Source organism: Antennarius striatus, chromosome 1, assembly GCF_040054535.1.
Source record: "Antennarius striatus isolate MH-2024 chromosome 1, ASM4005453v1, whole genome shotgun sequence".
NCBI classification, from domain to species: domain Eukaryota; kingdom Metazoa; phylum Chordata; class Actinopteri; order Lophiiformes; family Antennariidae; genus Antennarius; species Antennarius striatus.
Window position 1 is genome coordinate 25952721 of NC_090776.1, and position 23927 is coordinate 25976647.

A 23927-nucleotide genomic window follows, 5' to 3' on the forward strand; every position below is an offset into this window, starting at 1 on the left:
ACCGCAGTTTTCGGTCCAACTCCATGCTAATTTTCTACATTTTGTTAGACTTGGGTATTTTTTTCTTTTGCGCACATACTGAGTTTTCTTGTATTTCGTGTGAAGCCAGACCGCAGTACTTCTTTAGCGCCCTTTAACTGTCCAGTATTTCAGCTTGACTCTCACCCTGTTATTCAATTTGAATCGAGATTCGGGAAATAGTCTTCCGATCATTTTGTCGCTGAGTAAATGGTTAAATCCCAAGAGCAATCAGCGACATAGTCATCAAATCACTCCATTAATGGATGCTTCAAATCTTAAATGTATGCCTCTTTTTCAAAATATCCCCATTCTTAAAAATACACGTGAAACTATGCTTGTTTCCCATGCAGGCATCAAGTTGTTGTTGTTTTTTAACTCAACATCCATCTTAATGGATTTCTTTGTTTGAGACCTACAATTTACTTATAATTTACTAATTTACAATTTACTTTTTGTTTTAATGAAACATGCAAAATACTGCAGATAAGATCATATCTTAAAAGAGAAGAGTTTTGTATATTCATATCTCTTCCAGGTTACTCATAGACTCATGTACATCATTCATAGTGTTTCTTTGCATAAAAAATGTTGCATGCAGCAAGACAAATGGCGTCTTAATGAAACAAAATTGCTCTTTAACAGCAAACGGTCGTCAATTGTTGTTTGTTCTTGCATCATGCACACCTTTCTTTTTTAGTTTTTTAAATCAACAATGTTTGATTTTGTTGTAAATCAATATCAATAGAGCAATTGCTTGCATTGCGAAATAGTTGCTTGAATTCACTTCCGCCAACAAGAGTTGGAGGAATTTTTGTGATCACTCTGATTATTCGTCTACAAGATATACTGAAAGGTTGTCAATAAATATTGATGGAAATGGTTTAATGCTGGATGAATTGGTAGTGATGGAGATTTTTGATAATCGTTTTACAGATTTTTTGCTGTTTTTGGACCGTTTCATTTGAGGCCAAAGTCATTCTGCTATTTGCCATGATAGAGGTTATGTCTGTATCATAACAAATTTAGATTTTCCAGTAATTTGAGCATCCGTGTATTCTTTTTGCTAATAAAAAGAAAAGTTCATAATTAGAGTAATATTACCAGAAGGTTTGCATCTTATGATGTTCTATCATTATGCACATTTGGATTCAGATATGGATCATTATCCGTTAGCTTTTTTGATTTGCTCCAGGCTGTTGTTAATTTGGGTTTTGAAGATCCACTACAGATTGATCTGTACCAGTATTGGCATGATTTTCGTTAAATCACTGATTTACTGAATGATCTAATAATCAAATTAGTATCAGATTTATTCAAGATTTCAGATTTATTCAGATAAAAGCTTAAAGGTGTCAATATCTATGTTTAAGATGTTATATGGAAAGAAAAGATGAATGAAAAATGCATAAATGGTGAGATTGTAAAATAATGCAGTGCTTATTGACATATTTTTTCTCATTGTCTGTAAAAGGATGACAACTGTGGTCTTTGTGTTGGCTGTGTATCATTTGGATGATTGCAGCACTAATCCCTTTGACAATTCTGCTCTAGTAAGTGAAGGTCATCTGTGTTTTTCCCACTGGCTGCTCTTCTGTGATGGAAGCGTTTCATCATTATGAAGCAGGCATCAACTATTGACTTTCAATACCTGTATTTTCAATTGGTAAATTTAGCAATAATGGTTTGTCAACACTTGCCCTGAGCTGGGATACAGTATATAGGGTTAGAAATCAAGTGTGAGGACAAGCAGAACATTGATTTTTAGTTATTGAGCTCATTTGGAGTTTATTATGTACATGAAACTATAGAGCGGCACCACAGTAGGCTGGGAATAGAGTATTAGTCATGGATCAGCAGTTTCATGCACTGCTACAATGCCTGGGTCATTCATTCATGGAAAAACTGAATTGTTAACATACATTGACATTTGTGATCTGTATCCAATTATCCACTGTGATTCTGCGTTGTACCTCATTCTTACATGAAAAGAAGTTGTTGTGATTGCTCCCGTTGCCAGAATAATTTTGCAGTTGGATAGATCCAGACAGGGACTTTCTGTTTGGGGTTGTGTAGCAGAGACACACATAGCAAAAACAAATCCCCCCTTCAAAAAAAAAAGAGCAACCCATTGCACAGAACTGAATTGTGACGCTTGAGTCTGATGTTTTCATTTCTGTTTTGACTCTCTTAATAACCAGTGGTAGAGTTGTTTTTTGATTCTTGTTCTGTCATGCAGCCTCAGTTGATCATGTTGTCAGCATAATGTAGTGGTTCCCAAAGTGAGCTTTAAGTACTTTCATGGCTCTGTCTCATGGGTTATCCAAAACTGAGCAAATATAACACCTTAATTACTTATACTGTCCCAACCACAGTAAATACAGTGGTAAATTTGACTCCCTAGAACAGGGATGCTCACACATTTTCAGCATGCTAGCCAGGGCTCGAAATTGCAACCAATTTGGTCGCATATGCGCCCAAATCAGTGCGACTATTAAATGTATTTGGGAGCACCGGTGCGACTTTGGAAAAAAATCTGGTGCGCCTTTTTTTTCCTCTTCTCTCTCGCTCTGTCTCTCTCTCTATAGAGCAGGCGTCACCAAATGGCGGACCGCTGTCAGGATCCGGACCGCGTGATGGTTCTGTCCGGACCCGTGACCACTCCATGATAAATTCATGAGAGTAGATTTTCTTGGAGAATTTTTACTTGCAGTTCGCGGCTACAGACGGCGGGCGCTGCTCCTCCAGTTAATACGGTAATATGTCCACTCAGTTCAGCCAATCAGATAGTTTGTCTACCCTGCGCGGTCAGCTTACCAGGAAGTGAGACAACTCGCTAGGTTACCTTTGTGAGTTTACCGCTACAGCGGAGCACAGAAGAAGGGAGACAGTATAGCTCCAAACGAAGGGAGGTTAACGAGGAAAACTGGTTAACAATGAGTGGACGAAATGTATATTTATTCGTCCGTCATGCAGTTCAAAACCATTTTACCTCATATGGTCTGAACACGTAGCATGAATTAAAAGTGATAAAATGAAGGGCCACTATGAAACAAAGCACAGATCTTTTGAGCAGAATTATCCCCTGAAGTCCGAGCTGAGGGCAAAATGACCAAGAAAAATGCAAACGAATGTTCACTAAAGGCATGGTGGAGTTTGGGGCAACATAAAACATCTTTTAGTGATGTTTCAAAATACAAAACAATCCAATAATAACCAAAATGGTTCAGTCCAGGTACCGGGCTGTCAGGCCAGCCCGGTACCTGTGCCTCGGTTTGGCCCCTGACCCGGAGGCGGACCAACGCAGCATCCTCAGGTGAGCGTCTCATACAGTTTTGTGTGGATGTCGGGAAAACGTGTACTCGCCGAGTTTGCACCCTCGAACGCACTACCGTGACAGTTTGTTTGACGCGGACACGTGAGTGTGGACCTGCCGGAGAATGTGCGCAAAACAGTCTGAGCGGGACCACGGTCCTGCCAGGAAACAATGAGAGCGCACCTGCGGCTGCTCTCCTGGGCGAGGGAGACAGGCGCGCGGAACGGAGATGGACGGAGCGGTCTCTATCGTTCCGTCACTGCCTTGCTTTTGGGTAGGTGCTCCTATAGTATTTGCTGGTCCTACCAACTTCTAAATTTGGGAGCACCAGTGCTACCAAGAAAAAAAGTTAATTTCGAGCCCTGCTAGCTACTTAGAAAATGACCAAATCAAAAAGATCTACTGACTTCAAAAATGCAAAATATATATTTATAAACACATTGAGATGATACAATATGTACAATGTATGTTGATCTACCTTGCATTAAAGCATGAGCTCATATTGTACAATACAACACAATTAACTGTCTGTTTTCTTGCCGTGTCCTGAGTTTACTCTGACTTGCACTGAATAGAATCAGTCAGACATGCATAGACCGGACAGTAGCTGCTTACAGCCAGCCTCAGGCATGCTTCCAAATGATCATCAGTCATGGTGGAACAGTACTTGGACTTGACTTGACTAACAGTCACTGACTGTCATGTAGCTGCTTGTATTCTGCATGTCCAGCTGTATGGAAGAACTCCTTAATCTCTGGACAGAGGTCTCAAAATCTTTCCAGGAATTTCCCTTGATTAAATTTTCACACCAGTGTATCAACAACTCTTGAGTAGTTGCAGTTTTCTCTACATGTTAAGGGAATATCCATCGTTAAAGAGATCTTGCACAAATAGAACATGCAGTTTTTATCGCCACATCCATGATCTCTTTCTTTTACAGCATTTTAGCACACAGTGCTTGTTGATTATGGAGTGGTAATTCAGGAAATCAGGAAAACATCATCCTGCCTGAACTTATAAATAAACCCATTCGAGTGGTAATCCATCATGACTGCTCCATCTGTGGTGATGGACACATATTTTTACACTAGGATTTACGCTGGGTTGTCTCAGTTAAGTTTTTGTTTTGTCCATACTGTTTTGTTTTCTTATTTGGTCCAGCTCCCGACTCATTTTTATACTTTTTCTTAAGTTCAACACAAAAAACTGAGGGCTAATAATTGTAGGTAACTCGCTAGCTAACTTTTTGTAGTCGCCGTTGCTGGCTTAGCACTATCTCTGCACATAAATTCAAAACGTCTATTATTTCAAGGTCATGCGATTTACCTGAACTGCCATTGCAATCTACCAGAAGTATTGTTGCGATTGACCAGTCCATTGCGATCGACTTATTGAACACCCCTGCCCTAAAACAAAGTGAATCAGATCATTTATGGACTAATGAACATTCATTTGGGCTTTTCCATCATCATCTTACTGCACCTTTAGTGTGCTGTCAGTCTGAACAGCTTTTGGCCATGCTTGCTGATGAACAGGTGCTCTCCTCGTCTGGTTGTATAAGAGAAGTGTTTGTTCTAAGATTGATTTTTTTTTTTTTCCGTGCGGTTTGTTACTTATACCAACCCAACCAATTAGTATTTTCTCAATACTGATCTTAAAGAGAATGCTGCTGGCCTGTGTGGCATACACACAAATCTGTCAACACACAACTCTAGTTTAATGTGTGCGCAGTGAGAATGTCGTTGGAGGAAATATGGGGAACCTCCACAGGAAATGTGAATGTGATTTGTTGCAGGTTTTCTTCAGAGCTCGACACCAGCTATCAAGAAGAACATATGACTTCTCCTGTTGCAGCTAATTTTTTTCTTAACTTTAAAAATGTTACAAAAATGGAACCTCCGTAGAAAAGCAAGATATGTCTGATTTGTGTTATAGCAATGTAGTGTATCCCACCCACCTCTCACTAAACATAATTTCCTTTAAACATATTTTATCACGATGAAGGTACACTTCCTTCCTTTACTGCAAAAGACTTCCTTCTTATCTCTGCATCAGTAGAGAAATGTCATCCAGCTCAGTGTTCTCCAAACACAAATACAGAAGTAGGATTGCTCAAGTAGTCTGCTGCCATTAGACTGCATACTGTCTTCCAAATGCTCCTGGCTACCTATGAAGTTGTTACTTTGAAAATTTTCTCATTCTATGGTCTTCCAGCTTCTTTCTCTCTCTGTCTTCTTTAATGCTCACTTTCTCTGATCCACTTCAGACATTCTTTGTTCTGTTCTCTTCATTCTTGAAACAAGAGTGGCGTCTCATGGACAGTGTGCTAATCCCTGAACACTCACTGGCAACTAATCGCACTCATCAAGTCTGACTTGGCCTGCCTCCAGCACTACAGTAATCCTTTTTCAGCATAGCCCTTTCCGTACATGTTGCAAATGCTGTTTCTTGTTTCCTCTGATGCTTTACTTAATGCCAATTGAGTGACAACAAACAATAAAGGAAAAACTGATGCTACCTGTGAACAGTGATTTTTAAGTCACAATTAGGGTTATTTAACATGACGCTATGGTCCACTTTTGCCTCCACACATCACCTGCTATTTCTTAAAGGGTGTATTCATAATGCAAAACCTATTAATATGTGTCACAAATGTTTAACATGGCAAGGATATAAATACAGGCTAAAAATGGAGCAAAAACATTGGTCACTGGATCATCGGTCAGTGAGTCATTTTCATCATAATGTTTGAATTGTTTTCAATGCTGCTTAAGCCTGTTTGATCTATTTAAAGTGAACCCAACCTCATTTCAGCATCCAACTGTCTGAGCATGTGAGGCTAGAGTGGAGGTGGAGATGACATTTTCTTGGTTAATACTTCTCCCCATTGCTGACTCCCAGGATTTCCCCTGAATTGTTCTTTGAAACTGCAGGAAGCATCCACACTGTAAAAAATCTTGCATGTTTGCAGACTGCCCATGATACCAGATTCTCGAATGTCACTCAGAGTTCAAAAGTTATTGATGTCATCAGCAGAACAGACATTTCATATTTACTGTATTTATTTGAAACATTTTCTTACTTCTCCTCTTGACAGTATGAAAGACAAAAAGGAGTGGTAGATTTGCAACCATGCAAGTCAGTTAACCTGCAGAAATCTACATGTACTGTATAAGAGAGAGAGAAAATAGTTCCCTTCACTCTCCATACGGTCATCCAGATCTAAAAAGTTGACAATTTAAGATGTGACACAGTGGCTATCTGATTGTCTGTGCTTAATGGATGTAACCTGAATAGAAAGCAAAAGTGACAAAACAGTTTATAGCATTCCCCTCTTCACAAGAGATTAATTGGTTGAAATTAGGTGCTTTTTATTCAGGGACAAATGTGAACAACAAACATTAATCACATATTTAATAAAATGAAGAGTAAATTTTTTTCAAATTGACTCAAGTTACATTTTTTGGACTGGGTGCACAAAAAGTAAAAATTATTGCCCTTTGTTGGAATACTTTGTTGTTTTTTGTTATGCCTCATGAATGGGCAGTGCCTGCTATGTAATGTTAATCATTCCTATCATAAAACAAGTTCTATAATAATTTTCACAATGCGCACAAGGGAGAAACAGTACTAGCAGACAATAGCTCATCACTTCATTAGATAGCAATGTTGGCATGAGCCATTTGGATGCCCCAGGGTGGAGGTGATGGGTGTGTTCCAGATGGATGGATGTAGATATGCTGCTTGTTGGAAGGATATGGCTTCCATGAGGTGAAGCTACAATCATGGCACATGAGAAGTAATGGAGTAGAGAAGACCTATTATGTGGAAAACATTGTAACATGGCTGACTTGCAAGTTACACTGACGGTGGTGTGTTAATATTTAGTTAACTAACTCCAACTTCACGTGTTTCTATTTTTGAGACTATTGTATTGTGAGTTTTATTTATCTTTTGTCCAACAAGTAGTCCTCAACATATGAACGTGATTGGTTCTGAAAGGTAGTTAATAAGTTGAATTGCTTGTAAGTTATTTATTAAACTTCAATCTATAATTACCATTTGAGGTCATTGAAATGCCATTTCTACTCTAAATATGAAAGTACTATTCCCTAAGACTCACTAGAAACACTAACAGGACATTAAAAACAACACAAGTGAAATAAATTACAGTACTGTAGTACCGTAATATAACTTACATCTCTACCTCTTCTGAATGAATTTTGTCTTTGGGGGTGTAGAAGCTAAGCAAAGCTTCAAACCACTGAGGTACTCCACTTACCTGAATGATTCACTGATGTGCTTCCTTGTAATGAAAAGTCCGACACACCACTTTATGCTCCATTACTCTGTTTTATTTGCATTAAGTTTCTCAGTTAGCTCAACCAATAGTTGGCAAGAAAAAGCAAAACATTCAGTTCAGTTCAGAGTTCAGTTAACATTAACATCAGTAAGTGCTTCTGGGCAGAAACCTAACCCGGAAACATTGGGTCCTGCATCATTTAGCTCCTACAGGGGACCATCCGGACAACAGTAAAACATAATAAAATGAAATACAGGTACAGATCATTTTGAGTTAAGTCGTTCTCAATTACATGTCGTCAAAAATAAATATGAAGAACAATAATAATCAAGTTTACTTCATTTCACTTCACGTATGTAATACCTATTCGCCAGAAATATTGGACTCTTGAAATTGTTAGAAAGCCTTTAAAAGCTTATATCATATTATTGTACAATAAATAAGAATAAAAGCATACAATCATATTAAAATATGTATTTTCCAATATCTACACATGTAATTGACACGATTGCTTTGAATTCAGATTAGGTTACTACTTCAAGGAACTCTTTTTAAGCGTATCCAGCAACAACGGAGTCAGCTGTTGGGGTTACTCTAGAGTGTCAAATATATGAAGCCTAACGTTCTGAGATGGTCATGGAGACAACAAAAAATAACAAGAAGGGGAGATGAGTGTTGGAGATGCGTGAATGTAATGGCTCTGCTTAGCGGGGGTAGTGGTGGAAAGGGGAACTGCAGTACATTAGTTGGATGTGGTGGCGCACGCTTGTTTGTATCTCTGAATGTTTGTAAGACGAAGGTGCTTAAATTGAGTACTACTTGTACTTGATAATGATTTGAAGGAAGTATGAATATCCCAGGTGTTTCTACAGTCACTTAGTTGGTACTCTCCCCCTTCTCTTAACCATTTATTGGGTGGCTATTTTGGTAATTTTACTTTCTACATGACATTGAATTTTTAAAAAAATGTTACAATGTAAATAAAATGTTTTGTCCTGAAATAACACTGAGGTCGAATGTTTGAAATTCAGAGTATTTCAATGAGTGCCCTGACATAAGTTGATCATCTGATGGAATTTCGTTGTTGTTTTGGATTGTTTACCCACATATATCTAGGATGACTTTTATTGCTCCCATCGTAGTGCGATCAACCGATAACTATAAATCTCCCTCTAGCGGGGAAAATCATTGTACTTTGCGTGTCTGTAAATGCGTTTATTCTGTGACACAGTGGTGACTTGTCCAGGGTGTATTTTGCATCTTTACAGCATGATTTGGTTTTCACAGGTTCAGGGACAGTGATGCTGTTCATTTTAAGCTGCAGTTATTTCAGACCAGATGCAGAGACATTAGGAATGTTTCTGTAATAATAAAATACCTATTTTAACTAAAATCAATTAATCATTTCTAAGTTTGTGTTTCCTTGCAGTTACCAGTGAAGCCCGCCCCCCTGAAACACAGAAACGACCACTACACACAACAATCTGATAGATTTTAGATGTTAGATTTGACCGTAGTTGAGGTTTGCAAATGTTTTTTTCTATAGTGATGTTACTCTGACCATTCAAATTCTCCATCCGTGCACAAAAATATGTATGTTTTGAATACACTCCTCATGTATGCAGTTGCTGTTCGAGTTGAAGGTCTGGAGAAAGTGTTTAGTTGGGTCATTGGCTGTATTTTATATTCAAATGCAGATGAATGAAGCTCAAAAAGAAACTTTGTGGTATCTTTATTCAGACTTGTTTTTCTTTATAAGCCCATATCTTGCAAAGCACTGCACTTATCTGTATACATAGTATACATGAATATCTCCCATACTCTTGTTGACTTTGAATTTCAGTCACACCACTTCAAGACTACTAATGTATCTTGCCCTAAAAGCTCTTTACGGGCCATAAAAAACTGAACACTTTTATTTCTGCTATCTTTAGAGGTTGAGTGCTGCTGAAATGGGATGTTTTGGAGTGCTATTAAATAAATGCCTCTTCACCCTATTGTCAAATTGTTCATTTTCCTGGACACCTTCTTGCCCCTAGCCCCTTTGTGAAAATACTAATTCAGTGGTTCTTAACCTTGTTGGAGGTACTGAACCCTGCCAGTTTCATATGCTAACTCACTGAACCTCCTTTAGTAAAGTCTTTTTTGGTTTTTTTGTCAAATTTAAGACATATGTACAGTATTTTCCGCACTGTAAGGTGCACTGGATTATAAGGCGCACCTTCAATGACTGGCCTATTTTTAATAAAAAATTTCATACATAAAGCGCACTGGATTATAAAGCGCACTGAATTATGAAGCGCACTGGATTATAAAATGCACCTGAGAAGTCATCTTCAACGAATGGTCTATTTTAAAACTTTTTTCATTTATAAAGCACATTACATTATAAGAAATTGAGAAAATTAAAAGTTTTTAGGTGCGCCTTATAGTGCGGAAAATACTGTACGTGTATAGACCACTTTCAAAGGAAATAATTATACATGAAGTTTCCTTCGCAGCCTTACAAGTAGGAGCTTGTGTTGTACTCAGACCAGATAATATAACTCATAACTGTGGTAAAAGTCATAAATGTCACATCTGTCCATTCTTCCCTTTTATTAAGGAATTACGTACGCAAGAATGTTTGGTTGCACAGAAGTTTATTGTTTAACATATTGAACATTTCTTGTTAGATTTTTTCACAAATTAGATAAGACCATTAGTAACATGCATGCACGCGCACACACACACACACACACACACACACACACAGACACAGACACACACACACACACCGATGTGTATATGTATATATATATATATATATATATATATATAATATATATATGTATATAATATATATAATATTTACCTTGACATAAACTAAATGAATGAACATGCATTGTCTTTGTCTCTTGCATTGCCAATCTTGTAGATAGCTCACATTGAAGCATCAGTGTTTTTTGTGACCTCAATGCTACTACTACATTTCATACACGCCTACATACGGTACATAGCCAGGTTTAAGTGCAAAAGGCTTTGTCTTTTGGACAGTTGGCTTCCTTGCAAAAAAGCTATGCTATGATAATTACAGTTATTTGTCATGTTCAGTTCCCACTCCATAACAGTAGATTTGAAAATGTCAGCCATTCTGCATGTATCAGATGAAGACGCTGTATATGTTAAACACAAATTTTTTTTTTTACCATCCTTCTTTTCTTTTCATTGGTCATAACATGAGTTCTGACTGTGATATAACTCCGCCCATTGGTGGAAATTGAGATGAACACCGTTTCACTTTAGTCATGGCAGGATGGAGAACTCAGATCCCAGCAAGTCTAATCTCCATCATGATTGGCACGGTGGCAAAGTGGGTAGTGTGTCACCGCACAGCACAGCGGTTCCGGGTTTGAGTCCCACTCTGTGCAGAGTTTGCATGTTGTCGCCGTATCTGCGTGGGTTCTCACTGGGTTCTCCAGCTTCCTCTCACCTCTAAATACATGTGTTTCAGGTTAAGTGGCCGGTCCCAAAATTGACCGTTGGTGTGAGCGTGCATGTTTGACTGTGTATATGTGTGGTTCTGCGGTGCACTGGTGTCGCACTCGGAGTGTCCCCTGCCTCACATCCCCAGTCGACTGGGATAGACTCCAGCACCACAAGACATCGGATGAAGTGGGTTTAGAAGATGGTTGGATGGACCATGCTTCTGCTCAGTCCAGATGCCTTCTGTAAGATGTTGTGGTAGAGACAGGTCTCTGTAAAGATGTGTGCATCTATTTTTCTGTTATTCGGCCAGTCCCATTTTTTCCATTTAGCTTTCCTGCACCTGGACATTAGCCAACAGCAGCTTTACAGTACTGTAAGTCCAAGCTGGGCTAGCATGGCTCATACTGTATCTTAGATCCCTATGTTCTGATAGTCCAAAAGAGTTGCTGCTCCTAAGCCAAACCTTCCAGCCAGTGGCAATAAATGTTTCTCTCATAGGTACTACTGTATGTGTTGTAAGCAGAAATCTATTAGGTTTGAAGAAGCTGCTGGCTGCTTCACCTGCATACACACTATACTGCTGTTGTCATGGTGAAGCTGCAGCATTGTTAGGGAATTGAGTCACAGTTAAAGGGACACTTACTGCTTGCTAAAAAAACAAAAGCAGTGTACTTGTCCCTGCAGCATTATTGGGGAAAAAGGCAACACTTTGAAGCATACTTAGTGCCCCAATAGAAAAATAGAAAATATGTGTCCATTAATCAGTAAAAAGTGTTTTGTTTGCGAACTTAACGAGATCACCATTTGTTCTGACATAACTTAAAATCAGTAATTGCTCTTGTAACAGCAGCCATCTGTAACTTCACTGCACAAAGGCTTCAGGTTCCTTCTTTATGAAGCTGTCCTTCCAGTATTGTTAGGGAAATTATTCACTGTTGCCAAGGAAGTGCGGTGGTACACATTCGAATGTGTCACAGGGTATGTTTGGCCTTGACTCAAGTGCACTATAAGCCGAACTGCTGGCTGACGTCAGACCTTTGTAGAAATACATTTCATTTGAGGGAATTTCCTCAAGCTTTGTGTGGTCTGCTACAGATTGAATGTTATGATAGTTGTCTTACTTATTAATGTTTTACATTAATAAAGTCTTTGATTTAAGACTGTGAGCATGTCTATGGGTCAACACAAGGTGACCCATGCTAATTCATAAGGTTGTGAATAAAGGTGTTTTTTGTAGAAAATCCCATCATCTCCCGTCTGGTCTATGAAGGTCATCAAAATATTTTCTTTTTTTGATAATGTTATCATTACCTTGTGTCTGTAGTATTTAGCGTCACATAAGGTGTGTTTAAATTGCTGCTTTCTCCAACAAAACAATGCTATTGAATTTAATTTGGGATAAATGGTCCTGGGTGGAAACCAAATGCCATCAATTCAACCTCTGGGGTTATGGGTTATATTTCTGGGTTTCTTAGTCAAGCACAAGCTGGAGTTTGACTTACTATTGATTTTCCAGGGGTATTATTGGCCTTTCCACACGCTGTATTTAAAAAGCCATTTATCACCTCTATCGTTAAGTTTACATTGTGCTTCTTAAGTAAACAGAATATTAACATATGAGATCAGCACACCTGCGTTAGTTTTTCTTTTTCTGCGACATAAAGTGGGCAGCAGTTCTTTTAAGGAAGACAGTTGAAGGCACACATTCCTCTTCCCACTCAGCCACAGAAATCCCAAGAAGGGTGCTGCAACATGTAGACATTCCTAACAGTGTGAGTGTTCAACAGCGATGCTTTCTTACACATTCTTTGGCTCGCAGTGGTAAGACCTGAGGGCTGGAGTAACTCTAGCTGTAAGCCATATAGGAACACTATCACAGACAAAGCCTCCATTGAGAGTCACGAAGGGTAGCAAGTCACTGGAGAAGACAGGAGCCACTGTAAGGCCTGGAGTAAAGACGTTCACCTGAAGAGGTTATTCACTATAAGTGCAGTTGGTATGATAAGGTAGTACTGAACCACAAACACTACTAATGAAGACACTCAGTATGGAGACATGGATGTGATTAGTTGAATCCTCTGTCTCCATTGGTTTCAGTCATCCGTTACTCCCCAGAAGCATTTGAAGTAATGAGATCCTTCTGTGGTCTGACTGCATCACTCCCAACTTCTGACCTCTCTACTGCGGGACAGCTGTAATTAAAGACTTACCAGAATGTGCTAAGACATGCACACCCAGCAGCACAGTAACAGTAATCATTTCTATTCCTTGTTACACATCCATCCATCCATTCATTTTCTTCCCTTTTATCCGCTGCAGCGGGTCACTGGGAACTGGAGCCTATCCCAGCTGGCATAGGGCGTGAGGCTGGGGGCACTCCGGGCACGATGCCAATGTGCCGCGGAGCCACACACAAAGACAGACAACCACACACTCACTCCTACGGGCAATTTGCGACTGGCCAATTAACCTGAAGCGCATGTTTTTGGAGGTAGGAGGAAGCCGGAGAACCCGGAGAGAACTCACGCAGACATGGGGAGAACATGCAAACTCCACACAGAGCGGGACTCGAACCTGGGCCTGGGTGTTGTGGGGCAGCAGCTCTACCCACGGTGCCACCGTGCCGCCGCCTTCCTTGTTATACATGTATTTTTTAATTTCAAAATAGAAATTAAATTTAAGCAGTTCAGCACATCTACACCAGTAAGATCTAAGTGGGTTTAAAATGTTTGGCTTAGCTGGAGCTCATCAATTTAGAATGTTTTCCATATTATTACTTAGAAATTCATCCGTACCATCTTTTTGATTAATCCTTTTGTTACAGCAATCAGTTCTCAATACTGTGGATTAAGATCTTTATCTAAAGGCTTATGACTGTGATCTGACCCTCAAATTAACCACTTCACCACCAATCAATTTTATACTGGGAGCCACTAAGCAACTGCTGCCATACTTAGGGTTTAAGTGCGTGGCTCAAGGTCAACTTATCAGTAGCTTTATGAGGAATAAGGGAGTGAGGCTCATTGCTCTGTCACCTCACCTCTCTTGTAATAGCACTTTTGGCGGCCATGAAGACCTGGGCCTGAACGATACTATTTGGCTCAGGCTGCATGGTGTACTGTACATAAGTGTATGTGAGGATGTGTGGACAGGGTGTGTTTGACAACACTCATTGGTCCTCTGGTTTGGGCCGAAGCCAGGCAGCTTTTGGCCTATACAATCAAGCTGATGACTCTCTGAATGCACACCCAGTGTCATGGAAATTCCCCGCCAAAAAAGTAGGTGCTTGAAGCCAATTGAATAGATTAGATACATGTTCTCATATCCTTTTTATAAAACAAGTTGGCAGGATATTTGGACTATATGGACAATACCATTATTATATACTGTGCTGTTATTTTGGATTCCATGGGCGTATGAACTTGCCTCCTGGATGTCTGTACAAGAACAAAAAAGGTCTATAGCCAACCCTAGTGGTACATACAGTACATCATGAATCAGCTGGCACAGGGCATAGTAAAGGTTCTGTAACACCTCTATGCTTGCACAGACAAAATCAATCAATTAGATAGATACTTTATTAATCCCAGAGGAAATTACACAAAAAATTAATCCTTTTACATGCTTTATTTATAGAAAGTAATAAAGGTTCATTACCAGACACATTTGCTGAGGTTTTTACTAACCATCCATCTCCCTGCACACAAATACTTTGACTAATCACACGCTCGTGCATCCAGCTAGACTTTCCACCCACAAATTTCTTCAACAGCTGTTGCAAAGGAATATGATAATTTAAAAAACATACTCTTGTGAGAAGGGACCAAGTTCATAGAATTGATTGGGTAGTTCCGTGGGTAGAGATAGGGCTCCATCTTGGGCTTCTTTGTGTATTATTTGCATATTCTCCCCGATTCTGCGGGGGTCTCTCCGGGTTTTCTGGCTTCTTGCCATGACCAAAAACTCACTGAACATAGGTGTAAATATGTGACTGAATGGATGTTTATGGGACAATTACTGATTGTCTCATCTTAAAAAAAAATTAATGAATGAAAATATCCTTGGTTGAAATGTTCATGTGACATGACCACAGTATCTTTTCTTTCCTTTGAAATTAAATGGTGTGTATGCATCATAACAGTCTAGTGTGGATTATTCATTTTCTAACCACTTCTTTTGCTTCACGGGGCTTGCTGGATCCTATCCCAGTGGACTGCGGACGAAAAGCAGGCGTGCATTCTGGATGCGTCACCAGTGCATTGAACAACCCCATGAAAGAAGAACAATTACTCATGCCTACAGACTATTTGGAAATGACCAATTCACCTGAAGTGTAAGTTTTTGGAGGTGGGAGAAAGCCGGAGAACCGGGAGAGAACCCACACAGACACAGAGATATTATAAACTGCACAGAAAGGACTTGAACCTGGAAGTGAGGCAACAGTGCTACCCACTGCACCACCATGCTGCCCATTCATGTTTGTATATAAACCTTATGTAATACAATCATTTAAATGCTGAATTTTCAATTAAAAAAAGCAAACCAGAAGATAATATATTAACCTTATAAAGTGAATGTGATGGTCTGGTGTTAATGAGATAACGTTGCAAGAAGGAGTTCTTAAAATCCTTTTTAAAACCCAAACTGATGTGATATACGTAATAGCTCTTCACCATGTTGGCAGTGCTTCAGTCAAAGACCTTTAAGACCGCAGGAAGAGACGAGAGCATGACTAGCACTGAATTGGTATCATAGGAATTCCATTTGATGTGTCTTAAGACAAAAATTAAATATTGCTGAAGAAGAAATCAGACTGGGCTGTCCATGTACTCGGCAAGGGAATTTTAATCCCCTCAATCTAAAAGCTTTATTCAAATCTCACACTAATGCCCCACATTGTTTGAACATCAGATTGGCTGGTATGAGACTTTCTGTTTTGTTTTCTAGTAAAAGCTGTATGGGAATTTCTAGTTTCATCTGATGTCTTGATGGACCACAATAGTATGACTATCTTCAATAGCTAGTACAGTGGTACCTCTACTTACGAAATTAATTGGTTCCGGAAGAAATTACGTAAATAGAAAATGATGTAAGTAAAGACGTGTTTTCCATGCAAATGGTCATTTACCTTTTAACTGCTGTCCTCAGTTTTTTGTCCTCTTGTGCTCATGTGCTCTTCCAAACGATGCCAAACAACAAAGTGAATTCCAGTCCTCCTATTGAACTTCTCCAACCACCCACGCAATGCCTTAAATTCCTTAAACTTTTTTGTTTTAATAACGTTGTGATTGTAGATGCATTACGGTCATATTCTTTGGTGAGATCAACCAAACGCATCCCTTTTTCACACGTTTCTATTATCTCTTGCTTTGTTTTTATGGACAAAAAAACTCTTTTCTTCATCTTTTCCTCTTTTCTCAGTCACTTTCGTGGGTCCATAGTGAATACTCAAAAAGTTAATATATTTACGTTAAACTATCAGAACACCTCATGGGTCGAGAGCCGAGTGACGAGGACCCTACATAAACACCAATCTAGCTCCACACAGAGGTCCCTCTTAGCCAATGGGATGCCAGGAAGATACTACAGTAGGTAATAGCCAGTGGCAGAGCAACTATGAGAATGTTGCGTTCAGGAACCTGTGGGAGCTGCGAGTAGCAGCCCATATGGTATTTTTACCTTACGTAAGTCTAAATTTCTTTCGTAACTAGAGGTAATATGTTCCTGCTGAGAACTTTAAGTAGAAAATTTCGTAAGTAGAGACATTCGTAAGTAGAGGTACCACTGCACTTCATACTGTATGTCTTTGTCACAGTCATGTATGATCAGTGTTTTGCAGAGAATGTACAATAGCACAATACTTCCTGTCATAAAGTGTCAGGAAAACAGGATCTCATCCACAGTGGAATAAATAACACACACCATGAAATATGCACACACAGTGTGTGTGTGTGTGTGTGTGTGTGTGTGTGTGTGTGTGTGTGTGTGTGTGTACTCTGTGGTTTGACTTCGGTATAATCATGTAATCAAATTAAGGATAAAAAGCAAATTTTAATTAAAATATAATATTCCCTGTGCGATGGGAGCCTTACATGTTCCTACATATTCTTACATATTCTTGATGTTTTTATTACACTATTGTACATACCTTTTTATATTGTACATATCTGTTTATTGTGTATTTTAGTTTGTTGGCTCTCTGTCAAATCTGGTTTTTGCTCTTTGCTCTCTGCATTTCCTTTTGTGCACCAATCCTGCTTTATGTAACTTCAATTTCCCCTTGGTGACAAATAAAGTTTTTTGAATTGAATTTAAGTACATTTTCAGTTCAATTCACATTCAATTGGGCTGGTGGAACAAGTAATAAAAATGCACAGTAGGATCACTGAAGAATTCATATTTGAATTCCTGTTCATGTTGATATTATGTAGGCACAGCCTATTTATATTTAAGTTAACTTAAAGTTCAGTAGATACATGCTTTTTGAAAAAAAGCATGACGGCTTTTATGGATTAATACAAATAAAGTATATCTAGAGGCACTTTGGCAAACTCCCATTTTGGATGATATTGTGAAATAGTATTATGTAATCCCATTGTCAATGTGGTGTGGAAATCACTGCTGTCAAGGGTCCATTAACTCTAATTCTTCTTTTGAAGTGCAGCAAGACCTCACCCTATAGTACAAACATTTGTGAGTCTTTCAAATGAAAGGAGACGATGTATATGTTCACACAATAGGGTTGTAAATTACTTTAAGTCCAAGCTACTTAACAATGGAAACATTACACTAAATACTAAGCCATTATTTGAATATCTACTACGATCAATTAGGCTAAACACTAATCAGTCTTCACCATCACAGATTGTGTTGTGAGTCCTATTGATTTCACAGAGAACATTTTTTAATCACACATCCTGTTTTATTTTTATTTCAGTACATCATACACTATGGAAACTGCAACAGAAATAGACCCTCATGAGTTTCTGTTGTAGGTTTCCAACTTTTACTGTCCATTTCCATAGGATTTGTGCCAAGCATCGCTGACATTTGAGGGTGCGGTTGTGATGAAAAACATCACACACAAGAAGAGTTGGCTTGCAGGTCAAACTATTACAGCACTGCAGAGATTTTCCTCCAGCTAAAGAGCTTGCAGCGTTGCCTGAGGTGTGGCCTCCATTGTCTTCACTTCCCGATAACAGAGAATAGGTTTAATAATGATGACCATCATGGAATATGTATCCCTCTATTGCCTGGAACTTGTGCATGGGGAATATCTGATCCATCCTGCTGTAGTCGCATCATTGAAATGAATTTCTTTTTCTGAAACAAATGCTGTTTCACAGCACTGGTCAAGCTCTGCAGTTGCATGGGTGCATACGCAGCATGAATCATGAGCAGAGTTAAGAAAGGCAACACTATGACATTAGATTGTAGAAAACATGCACCAGATGGCCCTGTCAGCAGCCAGGGCTTTATTGGAGCCTGGAAAATTACCATCATCAAGCTGATCTGAAGCTGCCACCCGTTTCTGTTGTAGCAGCTCTACATCTTATCCAGGTTAGGTTCTATTTTGCTGTGTAAACAGATCTCTGCTGTGCTGGTTGCAGATGTTGAGGTTTCTTTTTTGAAGGATAGTGCCGGCAGTGAACTTGCTGGCATACGATGGGATAGTTATGGTTTTCTCATTGGTGGTGGAGGGGTTGGGCAAATAGAGGGCCCCTAGTGCTGCATAGTTACAGAATGGAGGTACAGTTAGGAAACCTGAGATGTGGATGTGGGTGGCTACTCTTGGTGGAAACAATGGTTTGACTCACTGTAGTGAATTCTTTCCTCAGTTTTTTCTCAAGTTTCTTTCCAGAATATGAATATCTGGCAAAAACAACAAATTGATCAAAAGAAATGTCGGTCAGTGTCCAGTCATATGCCTCCACTTTTTAGGTTATACTAAAAGATATAGCAAAGATACAAATACTGTAGAAGTGTAATGGATAAATAGCTATATAAATGTAGTAAAATTCCTCCAATGTTTTTATAGGAAGTTGAAGTTTATAATGTGACAGCTGCAATTTTAGGCTTAAACAAGAATACGTACTAGCTGAATTTTCAGAAATCCATGACATCAAGTAAGAATTCCTCTTTAATTTTTTTTGTTTGGAATTTTTTTTTTCAGTAAATGTTTTTCCATCTTGGAAAAAACAAATTCAAGAGGTCTTTTAACCATAAATGCAAGGTCCAGTGATCTGCCCAGAACGGACTCCATACCTGACAGCAGCAGCGCTACCCACTGCACCAACATGCCGCCTGCAATTGTCGGATTAAAATTTAATCAATAATGATTTACGAACAATTCGGCTTACCAACAGCCATTTGGAACCAATTTTATCTGTAGGTTGAGAACTACCTTTATTTAATTTTATGAAATGTAGTTGTAAAACAATTTTTACAATAACCCTTGCTCTGCTGCCTGTTAAAGGCCAAAAACTTTTATATACAGTAATGGTTTTTACATGTCATTTGCATTAGAACAAATAAACTCTCCCTCCATCTGCTCCTCAGCTGGCCCACCTGTCAAAAAGTTTGTCCACCACTATCCTAGCCCCTGCTTTGGCACAAAGTGCTGGTTGTATGTTCATTTTAAATTAAATTAAAAAATTTAAAGTTCACCCAATCCAACACTGCATTGTCTATGTCCTTCAACAACTCACAGTTCAAAGAAAATGAGGTGAGGTAGACAAATTTCCTCACGTTAAAGTTAGAAGATCCCAAGTGGAATTAAATAGATTGTGGTATTATTGATTCTGCAGCTGTCACACCCCTATAACTGGCTTAATTGAATAACACAAACCTCTTCTGAGGCCTCATCTCCTGTGCAGACCACGCTGACATTACTGTATGCTAAGGATGACTTGGGTAACACATAAACAACATTTTTCCCTTGTGCAGGTGCTTTTCAAACCCAAATGGCAGATAAAAGGGAAATGGCATAGCCTAATTCAATGAATGCTCTTTCAATATTGGATTTGCTGCTTGGTTGATATGTTTAGATCTAAATTCTATGTATGTTTAAATCAATAAACCCCTCTTTGCACAGCTGTTTATGTCAAGCAGAAAACTGATGGGTTCACTTGTGCTGGTACGACTTGGGTCTAGTTTGCAGAAGTGAATGTGAAACATTTGGGTATCTGTGTCTGAGCATGTGGTGCTCTTGCTTGTACTTCCTGAATTTATTGTATAAGCAATGGCATTTGAAACTTAAGTCAATGCTGAGCCATCCTAAGTCATCCTGTTAATAATGTTAGGTTTCAGCAACTCATTCTGGTGAATGTGGCTAATTCAATACCAGTAGATGGTACTGGGAGGAGGAAGGGAAGATGGGGAAGGAGAGAAGGCCTAATGTAATTTATCTTGTGCATTTCTGTGCATACATCAGTCATGTCTTTATGGAGAAGCTCTGTGCATGAACAGGCTTCTGCAAGATTATATAGCACCCCCCCCCCCACAAACACACAGTGTTGACTTGAATAAAATTGCCAGGGTCAAGTAAGGGTATGGAAAATAACACTGGGTATTTTGACCATGTTAAGTATTGAAATGTTTAGCATAAAATACTAGACTTGCTGGGAAATTCATTTTAAACTTCTTAATGTAATTTACTGCAGGTACATCGTCAGATCCTTAGTTAAATCATTAAATGATCATCTCTTAAATTGCTAAATTGCCCAGAGCCATAAACAACTAAACCATACAGACAAAACTGATGACTAACTACATGTTGAATTTAAGAAGGTCATGGTCTCTGTTATTGCCCAGATATAAGAAATAGATGTATAAACAGGTTGGACATTTCTGCTTGTTGGCTAAGAATTGTTACTATGGACTGACAAGTGATTTAATAACATTGACATTTACCTGACTGAATGAAGTGGACCATGTAGAATGGAATCTTTGCTCAAATGACAACCAGAGATTAACCTGTGTCATATGAACAGGCATAAAGCTGATTGTGTAGTCTGTCAGTAAATTACATTTGACCATGTGAAGGGATTATTAGATGAGCTCATTTTAAACTCATGCTAAAGGAGGTTGCAGCTCATGTGCATCATCAGCATGTACTGTAGTTGCTTAAAGGTCCCATGTTATGAAAAAAACCAAATGCAATCTTGCTCTGTGCAGAATGGGCCATTCTGCACTAAAAATCAAATTTTGGCTACCAGTCTGAACGCATCCCTAGACTGAGGAAAACAAATGGGCCCTGCATCAACTCTGCACACAGTAACTGGTGAAATGTTTCTCAAACATGTTGCTCAGACTCAGCTCCTGTCAAGACGTAACTACAGGAGTGGTTTGCATAGCCCCTGCCCCATTTGTTCCTTTTGTGGTACAGTGATAGCATCTCAGCAAGGAATAGCGATACATCCACTCTAAACATTAACCCATGCTACCATTAGCCACATCCTGTCAGTGAGAGGTATATGCGTGTGTGTGTGTGTGTGTGTGTGTGTGTGTGTGTGTATAATATATATAATTATAAAACGATACTCGGACTTGACTTAGCCACTGACTGTCATGTAGCTGTTTGTATTCTGCATTTCCAGCTACATGAAAAGACTTATATTTCTGGACAGAGGTTTCAAAATCTTTCAAGAAATTTCCGTCTATTAAACCAACTCACTCCATTTTGTACCAACAACTCTGAGTTGTTGGTACACAACATTTTAGCTAGCTTGTTAGTGTCGCTGTCCGTAGCTCCGCTGTTTGCACATGCGTGGTGACCTAAGGGAAGCAACATCCTGTTGTCCATGGTTAAGCGTTTCCATGAATGTTTACTGTTGGAATGATGACAACTTCCTAGCTCACTCTCAGACACCTATTGTCGCAGCCTCTATTGTGGTTTGCCCTTGATGTCTTGGGTAAAGAGTTCCAATGTGCTCCCAATTTAACTATTTTTTATTTTCTCCAGAATTTAACAGTTGTATTTGGGCTTTGCTTTGGGAGGTAGTCGTTCAAAGGTTTTAGATTTGGATTTCTTCTTACAGGTCATTTGTTTCTTACTGGACACAACCAAACCCACCCCCCACCACCCCCAGTCACCCTAGTGTTTTGTTTTATCTCCTGCTCTCGCTCCTACTGCCCTCAGGCTATTGGTGCTGCTGATGTTGTTCTGTCCAGCAGCAGTAATGAAATGATGAAAGCTGTTTTAAACTGCTGGTGGATTAGTCGTGGCATGTCTTAACTTGGCAATGCGTTTTTAGCACTGCAAGATGAAAGATTTGAAGTTGACACACAAAGCAAGAGGTGTGTTTGTTTTGTCGTTTTTCTTACTTTATGGCATGTAGCATCTGTCGCTGTTGCTATGTGAGGGAGAAACATGAAGCAGTGACACACAAAGACACACACACACACACACACACACACACACACACACACACACACACACACACACGCTTGCACACAGTGTTATCGGAACCAGTAGGAAATTAGGTTTCTATTGACAGTGGTGCGAAGTTCACACTGTTTCCTTTGCGCTTCGACTCGGAGTCTCTCTTATGTTATCACACATAGATTCAGATTCTCTTCATGGATTAACATGAGCCACATGAATGACAGTCTACAGCAAAATTGATTGTGGAAATTTTGATGTCCGGACTTATCTTAATTCAGGGATCTGGACATGTATCCTCACACTGTTTCCAGGTGAATGAAGTCCCCAGTTACACCCCCTTTCAGAAGTTGTTGCCATTTTGTTTTTCAGACCTGTAAAGCCAAACTTTGTCTTAAATATGCTAAAGAAATTTTTTATGATTTGTGATGTCATCAAACCTTTATTAAGTATTTGTGTTTTTGTTTCTGCATGTTCCGCTAAGGAGTCAAGTGTCCGACATCACCGCTGTGTTACATTCCAAAACCTGGGGGGATCGCTGATGACCTTTGTTGGTGCCTTCAACAGTTCCCTCTCTCCTCCTGTTCGTTCTCCCTGTCTCTCTCCACCCTTTTCTTAAACTCCCCGTCCCTCCCCTCCTCTGTGTCCTGGGCTTATTAATCAAGCCCACTAAAGGGAGCAACACAGTAGCTGGCAAAGGATGAAGCGGCTCTGCCTGCCAGCACCAGACAGAGGATAGAAGACTCAAAAGAACTAGTGAAGGGCAGGGAATCAAAGACACAGAGGACGATTTGTGGGGAGAACTACAATGATGCTGTGAGGGAAGCAACAACAGCATTCAAGATGCTGCACTGAAGGGAAAATATAAATTTAACCTCAGCATCATGAGCTAGTGAGGGAACCAAACAGATCTACAAGGGTGGACTTCTCAAAAAAACATTTGGCCCCCGCACTTTAAAAAGTTGCAGAGACAAACACTGCTGCTCTCTGGGGCTCTTTGATATGTCTGATATACCTTTGTAAGAAAAGTGAGCCATGCCAGCAAAGGGGAAATACCTGCTGAATGACCAGGAGCTGAAAAATGAAGCATTATACCGCAAATTCTCCTGCATCAGCCAGTATCAGCCGCTGGTGCTCCTGCTGGGCCTCTCCATGCTTGCCTGTGGTATCCTCCTCATCATCTTCTTCGCCCTTCAACTGGTGAGTCTTCACTTTTACAGGACCATCTTAAAATGGATTGAAATGTTGTTTATTTGTTAGTTTTTTACCGGATTATTATCGAACAATGGAATACCTTAATTCATGCAGTGTGAAAAATGTATTTATTTGCCCTTGAGGCACTGTTTTGGTTTTGCAAATGGAAAAATGTACCTCTATATTTTTTGTGGTATAGAAAAAAATCCTTAACTGTAACTCAAACCTTTTGCTTTAGACCATGT

The 23927-nt window shown here is 39.3% G+C and overlaps 1 protein-coding gene across 5 annotated transcripts in view; it reads left to right on the forward strand.

The window, feature by feature from the left end:
- adcy7 (adenylate cyclase 7) overlaps positions 1 to 23927 on the forward strand; it is a 55542-nt gene that overhangs the window by 256 nt on the left and 31359 nt on the right. For 4 of the 5 annotated variants that reach the window (XR_011038182.1, XR_011038179.1, XM_068334411.1 and 1 more), the window contains exon 2: positions 22973 to 23688. Coding sequence is in view for 3 of the 5 variants with exons in the window: in XM_068334411.1 (XP_068190512.1) it covers positions 23524 to 23688 (165 nt within the window). In the remaining 2 variants the exon portion in view is untranslated. The remainder of the gene's footprint in view (positions 1 to 22972; positions 23689 to 23927) is intronic. The other variant, XM_068334499.1, reaches the window with a different exon arrangement.